An 11,336-nucleotide genomic window follows, 5' to 3' on the forward strand; every position below is an offset into this window, starting at 1 on the left:
AGGAAATAGTTTGCATGCATGGATGCTCCAGCCACTTTGTGAAAGGTAGAGTTGCCTTAAGGGAAAGAAGTACCAACTTGTCAACAAGAAGATCGAAGGTTCAGCCACAAGAGACACGTGAATGTTCGGAAGGAACAATGGCAGCGAGTCTTTCCCACTCGATCCATACACGCTTGTTTCTGTAAGAACTCCACTTGATGCATGGCAGAGTCAGAATTTTCTTTTTTCATGGGCCACTAAACATATAGTTAACAAATTTTCAATTAGCCATGAAGCAGTAACCCAGGTCTCGTGAGATAATCCTGGACCAAATCTACCCAAGTTCAACCACTAACTTGAGCTTTCAAAGAATGGGCTCTAGATCCACACATCATATGCAAATTTGAATACCATTTCTCCATTTGTGCATGTCATTCTTGTGTATGGACCATGCTAATTAATCTTTTCTGCATCGTTCCAATTTTAACCGATATTTTCGAAGAGGCCGCGAATTTGAATGTGAGTCCTGTATCTGACTGCACTTCATTAAACATCTGACTCAAATTCGATCTGCATAATTGCCGGAGCTACATAATTTACAAGAAAAGGTCTGGATCCAAGTCCAAATTTGAATAAGATTACACCACACCCAACTAAAATCGAATCCATTAAAGGTTGAATCCTACTCAAACCTGAACCTTTTGCTGTGAAGGATTCCCAGTGCCCGAATCCAAACAAGAAATCTCCGTACACGAGACAAAGAAAGAAGTGAGGACAGAATAAAGAGGAAATGAAGGTGAGAATCCCATCCTCCATGCTGCTCTCTTTAGTTATTTTGCAGAACGAGGATTATATAGAAAGGAATTATTCTTGGCATGCCCAATTCTTGTAAACTGTTCATGTTCGCTGCTGTTGTGATGCCAAGAGAATTATAATAAGGAATTTCGTGTCATCTTCTGATGAAATCTCTGTCACCCCCTGACCCCTCCAATTAATGGCGGTGCTTGAAATGGAAAACCTGAACTCCTGGGTCCCTTCTCACCCCAAAAAAGGCTGAGCTTTTGCTACTTCAGTCCTGATAGTGGCTGGTGGAAGATGTTCTCTTTCAGGTGATCCCCCAATCTTCTCCTTTTATTAAATGTGAAAAATGTTCTAAATGTCTCCTACTTTGTCCAATATGGCAGCCTGGAGTTTCTTGTAGCAGCTAAGAGGTGTTTGATTGCCTTGGATTTGATATCCTAAGGATTTAAGAACAATGGATTTAAGATCAGAATTTACAGTCTTCGATCTTAAATCCGACCTATGAATCTTAAGTGTGGATATTAGGTTTGATTTAACATCCTTTGTTTGATGAACCGGAATTTTACCATGGAGCATTTGCCACATCAACAGAAGTATGTCACATCAGACCCATATTATATTCATGGATTTAAGATATGGAGTAACCAAACATCCCTTTAGGGTTTAGGGGTTGTTTCGCAGATGGAACATGCCGGTGGATGTTCTATAAATATACCCCAAAATTTAGGACAGATGCCTATGAATCTACCTTAATCTTTGGGGCAATTCAAACACTATGAATTGTTTCATTTGTTAAACAAGCCCTTAGTGTCATGGTATGGCATTACCGAACCATTCAACTTTGGAATTCCTGGTCTTCAGGTTCTTTTCTTTCCCTAATAACTTCAAAGCAATTCCATTTGGGGGTTAACCCATTTAATAAGGAAAAAGTTTAAAAGGTTGCTTGCACTTCTTAAGAAAAGAAAAGAAAAGAATGTTTGTTTCCCACCTGAGGGAATAAGCATCATGTGGATAACAAAGTAGTTTCCCTATGTATATAAGATTCATAGAATATATGGACTGATTAGAAAATATATATGTGGACCATTGTCTATCACCCCATCGCCTGAAATCCGATGCGATGTGATTGGGAAAGATGAAAAGAAAAATGTACGAGAAGTTTGGTACAAGTCTGAATCAAGATTGGGCAATGGGCCGGCCCGGCCAGGTCGGAAACCCAGGCTCGGGCCCAGTTCCATCATTAAAACCTGAGCCTGAGCCCAGCTCAATTAAATAAAATATATATTTTGTTTAATATAAAATAATATACATATACAATTAATCGTAATAAAATATTATATATATATATATATTAATAAATAAATGTTTAAAAAGTTATTGGGCCACGGGTGCCCTTTTTTTTCGGGCCCAGGCCCAAGTCCAGCCAGGTACCTGATACCCAACGGCGTGCCGGCTCGATGTTAGTCTAGTCTGAATGTTGGCACCTTTCATCTCCTACACTAGATATAAAAGAGAGTTTGATTATGCTACAAATTTTGAATCTCTACACCCTTTTTTATATTTTCACTCCTTAGGTATCAGCTATTAACCCTGAGTGGCATGCACCGGGCATTCTTGGGTTCATTGAAGGTGCATCTCTAGTTCAAACCCGCAAGGGTTGTAAAGAGGGTGGGTCCTGCATTCAAGTTGAAACATGCAAAAGATCTTGTTACTTGGTACCAATGCAGCCCTATACCCTAAGAGTAAGCTGGTAAGAGAATGAGGAGCTTTCAGCTGTAGTCCGAGTCCGAGTGGTGTCCCTAAGCCTCTCGCTCACCCAAAGATTGATCTCAGCTACTAGATCTCACACAATGGATGATGTATAGAGTACGTAGGAGACAAGTCTCACCTGTTGCTTCTCATTCCATCCTCTAAAGACATTTATCGGTGTGTGTAGTGGCGGAGCCAGGGTCTTTTGGCTTACAGGCAGACAAGTCACCCACCGGGTCTAGTGTGGGGCATTTCATGTGGCCGGGCCCTGGGCCCAGCTTCGATTACAATGTAATTTTTGAGATGCTAGTATGAGTAGCGGCCTACACCAGCCCACAAGTATCTCCACTACCCCTGAATAATTTTACTAAGAAACACAATCAAGCACTTTAAATCATTCTTGCTGAAGGATAGGCTTCCTGCCTTATTACTAAGATCAAAGATATTTACAAGCATTCCGAAAAACGTAGCAAAATTGCCCAAAGAATAGTCTTCTACTCCTATCATATGGAGAGCAAGGCAGAAACTACATAAAATGAAAGCTCTCAGTTTGTTGTAGGCAGTAATTAGCTGTGTCACACGGACTCCTTAAAAAGGGCGCAGCGGCCGCATCGTGTAGGGTGAAGATGCGGCTCCAACTCGCACCCCAACCACAACCTATGTCTTTTCCTTTTTAAAAAATTTCTTTCTTTTTTTTCTCATTCTCCCTCTCTTTCTTTATCTATAGTAATAAAAATAAAAAAAAATGATAAATTAAGCTAAGAAACAACAATATATATATATATATATATATATATATACACACACACACATTTGTCGCACACTTGCATCTAATTTTTTTTGAGATGTGCCGCACCGGCACCCGCACTCCACATCTATGTGACATAGGTAATTAGCATATTTACAAATCCACTCGAGCTTTGCTCCTGAATGCAGGCCTTCCACGAATTCTATCTAGCAACCCTCTGACATATATGTAGTTTTATTTGATACGACTTTAATGCATCTCACAGGTCGATCTTCTTCATTAAAATTTCTGCTCAGTTGCTTAAGAATTATCATTCAGCAACAAGCGTTTGACAGGATGAATCAGTAACAAGCACCTCCGACGCCATTCGCCATCCACGAACAAGCATCAGATATTCTGTTTCTTCTTTTGATTGTCATGATCTGAATACACATGTTAGTCTGTCTCTAGGAAGGTCTTTCACTCACTAAGATGCCTAACTCGAGCCAAATCGTAAATTATAATTCCTGCGTATCATCATGTACCGTAAAATGTTTTAACTCTAAACGTCCAATATGTTTGATTTAACGCACAAGTCTCCTTCTAAATCAGTGGGAAAATCAAGTATGAACTGTTGCATGAATCAAGCAGCCTTTTAAATGATTGGCGCCATTAGTTTTGATGAGCTATTAATGGCATTACAAGCTCGCAAGCTGAACCACAAGCTGCGGATTTTTCTTCTCCTTTTTTCTGTACTTTCTTTGAAATGTACAAGATGGGTTATCATGATGATCCTGTAAGTTTTTGTCAAGATATTATTCGAGTATTCAATTTCAAACTTCCTTCACTTGGAGTTCTTCGGTCCAAACCACTAGCCAGGTAGTAAAAGAAAGCACTTGCAGGCAGCTGGGGCTCCTTTCCTTTGCGGCCCTAAACAAGGCATCGGTCTCCAAAGAAGAAGACATGAATCAATTGCACCATTTGAAAGCTCCATAAAATTGTACAAATAAATGCTCAACTATAAAGACTACCTTACCGAAAATAGTTTTTCAACAAGGTAAATTTCATAAATCACATTTTTCAAGTTGATTACTTGACCATTTCACGTCTCTCAAACTATCTTTTGTCTTTGCAATCACACTTAAAAAAGAACGACGACATCATGAAGAGACCAACCAAAAAATGTGGATTATGAAAGGGTCTCCATTTAAATGGTATTTTGAAATAGGTTTTACTAATTCAAGAGAAGTTTATAGATTATTTTATAAACTTATGCAGTTATTTGGAATCTTTTGAACAATTTTAGTTTTCAAAGTCGTTTACATACCCAAAGCATCATTTCACTTTTGATGTCTTTCTAGCAGTCTAAACCTGAACTGATGGTTTTATCCATCAGAGCACAATCAAATACACCCAGGCGTATATGACGACCTGCTGTAGCTTGTCAATTTCCCTTTCTAAGACTTCATTCACTAATATACGTTCATAATTCCTATGGGGTTTTGTGCACCCGGCTTGGACCAGTGGCTGGTAGGCAGCCAACCACTGGTTCGAGTGGCATGGGCATCAACCTTGGAATACTAGTTGATGTGCATTAAGGAAACCACACTCAGGCACCAATACAAGAATCTAGGTGGTGGGATTCTCCTCCAATGACCTGAATGGTAAATTCATGGCCAATCACAAACTTCTGCCACTTCCAGTTTGAGTATTTATTCTAGTACATAGTTTTTAAGTAATGCTCACCTCAAAAGCTCTTGGTTTGTCACTGATTAAATTTGCTTGAAAATATGAAAAGATCATATGCGCTTTTTCAATTTGCTTACCAGAGTCATGTTTTGGTTGAACCGATTTTATGAAAAATGTCCTAGAGAAAGAGATTTCATATGATCAATTCCTTACTGCCACCAATTAAGAAAACATGTTCAAACATGAAAATACCAAAATGTAATGGCCTACTAAATTGAGGTATGGCGCAAGGATTTACAGTTTAGACTCAGACTTGAGAAAATTGGTGTATGTGATGTGAATCAGGTAATTCAGATGAATGGCAAATCGAATCAAAGCCACACGTCATCCACTGTTCATTCTTTTTAATTTTTTTAATTTAAAATTTTTTTACTCCGGTCCCCAAGGAGGTTGGCATAACGCATGGGGAGGAGGCTGATATATGGCCCATCTCCATTTCAAGTGTTAGAGGTGTCAGGCTCTCATGCTATAAAATGGACGTGAAAGATGCACAAGTTGAAGCAGAGTGGGGGCGGGGGGACACTTTGAAGCACCGAAAGCAGACTTATACCCTAGAGGGACTAGTGGTTGGGTGAAAACTTGAGCTCTTTGTCGAACAGTGAGTCCCCCCCTCCTCCCCGACTCCAAAGTTTGAGAAACTCCAACTGCCGGACAACAAGCGTCATTTCTTTCTTTGCTACATGACACTGTTACAAATTGTATATTCAACATCCTGCCTTGCCTGCATTAAACTGCCCTACATGTTGAACAACACGATGCAATACTATATACAAAAGCTTACATGCAGGACTAAGGCAGATAGAGCTTTCATGGAGAATCAACAGAAGACTAAACTGTAGCTATACATTCCTAATGAACGCAGTAGTAAAATTTGCAGTCTCTCTAACTCTTTTCATGCTTCGGCTGACTTAGCCTTGCAAGAAGAAGAAGAGAACCAGATGAAAGCAGGATGGATGCTGCGAAGCAAAGCAACTCAAGAGGAGAATTGATCATTACTTTCTTGCTCTTCTCGAACAGACCAACCAGAAGTATCATCACAATCACATGTCCAAGCTTAGTCTTCAGTTCGTTAATGGAATGTATTTCCAACCATTTTGGCCGTTCCTGTGAAATACAAGATATCATTCAAATAAACCCATTCAACGAATCAAACAAGTATGTAATATATGCAAAAATATCCTCCATCTATTCAGAAGGACCTATGGCAAGTAAGATGAGTTCAACTATCATCCAGGATATAAGCACAATTACAGCTTAGGTTTTCTGAGCAGAAGAGTTGCTAAAAGAGACCTAGAAAACCGTTCTAACTAAAATCATTTTATTTATGAACAAGATTCTATGCCTGAATCACACTTAAATTCATATTCTCTCTCTCCCTTTCTCCCTGTGTATATCTCTCTCTGTGTCGCGTGCATGCATGTGGTGCATAGGTGCACCAATAATTGCTACCAGCAAAAGCCTTTGGTATTAAAATACAGTAAGATCATTTTTCATAAGCATATAGGTAAAAAAAAAAATATGAATCTGCCATACCATGAGCCTGAACATGCCAAGCAGGTTAGATCCGGCAAAACTGTTTTCTTCAGTAAAGGATATGCTCTGAGGTCGAGTAACATCAAAGGTACTAACAAAGAGCTCGTACAGACCCATTCCAAATACAAACATCACGGTTCCAACAAGGTAAATATCTGAAGAAGAATGAAAGAAAAATGTGTCAGCACCTACGTAAAAGTTTACAGCAACATTCAACTATTGTTTTTTTCTTTTTTTCTTGTTTTTGTGCTTTTGTTGCATAATACAGAGAACACTGAAGTTACAGAGATCAAAAAATGGGGGAAAAGATATGATGTGTATGCACATTATAATAAATTATATTTCACTACCGATATAGAAAACAATAAAAGCATAATGTAATAAATAAGCAATTATTTCACTATTGATAAAGAAACAAACAAAAACAGTGAAAAGCAAACTGTTTGACCTAGAAAATGAATGTTCTATGATAACAAATAACAAAAGCGTTGCTTGATTTGGTGAATAGATGCAAAAATAGCTTCAGTAGAAGAATTTATACAAAAAGGTGTCGCTTAAAAGTCCACGTTTCCAATTTCTCCTTGCATGTTGTTCACAGTTTCATTTGCCTTGGTTAAAAAAAAGGGTTATGGTACAAGAAGATTGTCCCAAACATTCAACGGTTGTTCCTTACAACATCAAAAAATAAAATTACACCAGAAGAAGGCATAAAACTGATTAAGGTTGCCGGTTGGCTGAACATCAGACCTACCTGAATTAGCAAAATATCTGAGATCGACAGCATAAGAAGGCTCAAGCTTTATACCAATTTCATGGCAAGCCTTCCTTTAGTATTTTGACATGTTTGATTAGCTTAATAGGATTTCATACTATTAAAACATATTCAATCAACGTGAGTAATTTCTAGTAACTTGATTTTCTATTGGTCTTCAAAGGTGTTTACATAAAGAACCATGGAAGTAGCAAATATTAGGTAAGGAACCGGTAATTGGCTCAAGGTGAGGTACTGAAGGCACCAAAATTCGAAAAAAAAAGTTCACTGAGAAAATAATGTCATCCTATGTTTAACCAATGATTCTCCCGCTGCCAAAGAAGCCAACTTAGAAAGCAAGCAAATAGTCGCGATGAATGCAACTAATGCTCATAGCCAACAGCAACAGCAATAACTTGAAATGGTTAAATATCCAACTGGGTAAAATTTGGAATATCTTCACATGACATATTAGCATGTCAGAAGGGTTATTGACTCCAAACAGCACAGCTGAACCTTAATGTATGAGGTCCAAGCTAGTCATCTTCATAATGCCTACTTTGGCAGAAGAGCAAAAAACACAAGAACTATTAGCTTAAAAAAGAATGTTTTGTGAAAAAACAGTGTTCTGCTGGAGTATATTGAATCCTATTAGCTTAAAAAAGTATAAATGTGTAATTGTTAGTTGTCCACAACCATCAATTTGGAGAAAGTTTAAAGGCTCTTTGTCAATTAGTCACACTGTAAAAACTATCTAAAAAACATGACATTGGCACTAAAAAAGAATATCAGAATATTTGATACATGCAGAAAAAACAGGACCGAAAATGAAAGAAGACATAGGCAGAGAAAAACTTGGCCCCATATATGTCATTGTATTATATTCACCACAAAAACAGAAAATGGTCAACGAAAAAACATTTTAAGAATTAATGACCACTAAAGTAGAGCTGGTTCCTCTATGTCTTCCAGATTCCCATCAGTACAAGGGCTGAAGTTCAATGATGCAGACTGGTCCACTGAGGTTGTGAATCACAATATATTGTTCACATTACACCTCTTCCTTGGACTGTTACCCAACTAAATCTCCTTCTCAAGTAATCCTTTTATAGGAGCTGAAAACCAAGTCAATTTCCATGTACTGTAAAGCATGTGAAAACGAAATTCTCTTTATCACAGCTCTTCAAATAGATTGTGATGAAGTTTTTACTTCAATAGCTTTCACGCAGCTTACGTCATGCTTAAAGTACTGAACTTTTTTCTCATTTTCCTCGTAAATCGAAAAAACACCTACCAAAAAAAATCATGGGAGCTAATCCTATTGGCTTATTTAATGAGGTCCACGGTAGATGATTATGAGTCTAGGTTCCTCAAAACCATGAAAATTGCTCTTATAATGGCTAGCTAAACACTGTAGCTCTTGGTTTTCATTTGTAAAAATAGCCTAAACATCGCACAGTTTCTAGATTCGATACATTATATTATGGCATAGACACTAACTTGCATTCAATAAACTGTAAAATGTGAACATGGCAACTTCTAAAGCAGGCGCTTATGGGAAGAGAGCGGTGTAAAGTGCAGGTGCCATGAGCCATTTTCCAACAAAACTTGAATGTGGGTGTGGGACGAGTGTAAGAAAAAATGTAAATAAGTCTAATCAGTCAATCAATGATCAAGAAAAATATTATGGAGCTTACCAATTGCCTCAACTAGCATAAGAACCATCTTCCCGCCCCCAGAGAAGTACTCAATGAATGAATCCATGACGTAGTTACAGCCCTGAAAGATCACCAAACATTAGTAACAGATCCTATGAAAAAATAATAAACTCTCATTTGAACATATACTGGATGACAATTGAAAGAGACGAAAATAGGATTATGGCTACATTTGAAAGCGAGAAGGCCACTTTTAAGCCGTCTTTTACGCCGACAATTAGACCATTTAGTTACTAAAAAAGTCATAAATTGGACGCTACGCAAGTGAGCTTCCTGCTTTAGCAGTATGCATAAGAAGCCATTCGATCATCAACTACTCGTGTTCCCGAGACAAGGACAACAAAGTACTTCCATAGTCATTATTTTTTACAATTTCTCCCTGTTTAGCTCCCAACTTGTAGATGAAAACAGAGAGAAAAAAAAAAAAAGGAACGCAGAAAGAGACCAAGAACGGATGAAAATGGAACCACGATCTTCTTTTCTTTTGAAATGATTGACTTGCAAAAGAGTCTCACGAGGAACTGAGCCAACGGAAAGAGAAGGAAAGTGTTTATTACCTTGATGAAACAGAGCACCGATCCAGCCAAGGAACCGAGCACAGCAAAGAACGTGAGAAACCGGCACCGGTAAATAGCCTGCAGACGCCGCCAGAAAACGATGACTCGACAAGGAAATCGTCCACGAGATTACCCGGCTCTTCCCGATAGGGCTCTAAGCCAGCAGTAATCCAAACTTATCCCACTTCTCCCCGAAATAAAACAGGTGGCAGCTAAGCATGACATGCAGACCCACCAACAACAAGAGGAAGAGACCAATAATGAAGAGAAAAGGTCGCTCACCTTCTCGATAGATTCCTCCATGTTCACCGGCTCTTTGGTAGTGGTTTCTTCGGTCGGACGTCGTCTGAAATCCTGCAGAAATCCCACCGGAGCAATCCTGGTTCCGGTCAGGTTTTCGGAGCTGGGGCTGGCGCCCATGACCGCCAGGAATCTGGGTCTCCCTCTTCCGGAATTGGCACCAACAGGAGCACGAGGAAGCAACAGCCGCAGGCGCTTCTGGAAGGGTCCGAGACTGCACGTCTCTGCAGGCGATAGCCGAAGAGCTAACCTCATGGCTGCCCCTCTTCTCTCGAAGGCGAGTGGAGGGAACAGGAAGAAGCTGATGGGGAGCCGAATGGAGCTGGAAGCAACCGGGCGGAGCAGGCCTCAGAGTCAGTAGCTTACACAGGCACTTGGGGGGTGAGTAAATATATAAACAGCAACCGGCTTGAAGTAAATTTAAAATATACGTAATTTTTAGTGTACAAAAACCAGCGCGAGATTTTTTTTTTTTTTTAATGTTAGATATATAATTTGTTCAATTTGCATGAAAATACATGTGATTTGGGACATGCTTTTACTAGCTTCTATATCAGTCTTTTCTATTTACAATATACTTTGATGTCATAAAAATTTAAAACAAGAATTGCTACCCATTTCCGATTAAAGACAAAAATTGGTACATTTGAATTGGTCATTGCCAAAAGATCTGGTTTCCTGCCCAGTCTGCTAGGTTTTGGTCAGGCTCCAAGCTTAAAATTATATATATATATATATATATATAATAAAACTTTTAATAAAAAATATTTTAAATAAGTTATCTGGCAGAGTTAAATCAATCAAAGTAGTAATGAAATTGGTAAAAGCATCAGAATGAAGAAAATTCTTTATATTGTGAAAAAATCATTAGAAAGTGGCATTTTGAATCGGCTATCAAATAGAATGGGTTTTGTCACCAGATTCAATTTGAATTACAATAACACTAATTTAATAGAAGTAGATCCTAACAGAATGCATCAGCGACTTGATGTTAGGATTGTACACGAGCGGAGTCAAGATCGAGCTTCATTCGACTCATATCTTCTTTTGTTGGAGCGAGTCGCGTTGTACAAGTTCAGCTTGAATTCGACCTGATAGACTAAATCATACTCGAGCTCAACTAGTTTAAGCTTTTTTTTTAACTCCCATTCGACCAGATTTTTTTCTTTCTTTTTTTTTTTAAGTTTGAAACTTGCAGAACAAATTAACCTAAATTAAACGAGCTTGTTCGTGTTTAATTGAATCGAGCTCATGTAATTTGAGCTAGGCTTGTTTATAAGCTTTGAGTTCTCAATTAAACTAAAGCTCAAGTCAAACTTAAGTAAGCGAATTCGAGTCGAGATGGAACTTGTATAATCCTTTCATCTTCTTTATTATTATTTTTTTAATCTTGCAATATTTCAATATTTTTTATTTTTTCCAGTCTGTTCTGAAAAATATATATATATATAATCTTTGATGTTTCTCTCAAT

The 11,336-nt window shown here is 38.3% G+C and overlaps 1 protein-coding gene and 1 non-coding gene across 2 annotated transcripts; both read right to left on the minus strand.

Moving 5' to 3' along the window:
* Positions 1-378: 378 nt before the first annotated feature.
* Positions 379-486, minus strand: LOC116266490 (U6 spliceosomal RNA). The gene has a single exon (XR_004175387.1). It is a non-coding gene; the product is annotated as a U6 spliceosomal RNA (small nuclear RNA).
* A 5,141-nt stretch (positions 487-5,627) lies between these two features.
* On the minus strand, positions 5,628-10,239 carry LOC116265403 (uncharacterized). The gene is made up of 5 exons (XM_031645983.2): positions 9,847-10,239; positions 9,565-9,642; positions 8,987-9,068; positions 6,539-6,693; positions 5,628-6,109 (listed from the first exon to the last, which is right to left on the minus strand). The coding sequence occupies exons 1-5, from the start codon at positions 10,117-10,119 to the stop codon at positions 5,888-5,890; spliced, it is 810 nt and encodes a 269-aa protein (XP_031501843.1). The 5' UTR covers positions 10,120-10,239; the 3' UTR covers positions 5,628-5,887.
* Between the last annotated feature and the right edge of the window lie 1,097 nt (positions 10,240-11,336).

Source organism: Nymphaea colorata, chromosome 12, assembly GCF_008831285.2.
Source record: "Nymphaea colorata isolate Beijing-Zhang1983 chromosome 12, ASM883128v2, whole genome shotgun sequence".
Taxonomy (NCBI): Eukaryota; Viridiplantae; Streptophyta; class Magnoliopsida; order Nymphaeales; family Nymphaeaceae; genus Nymphaea; species Nymphaea colorata.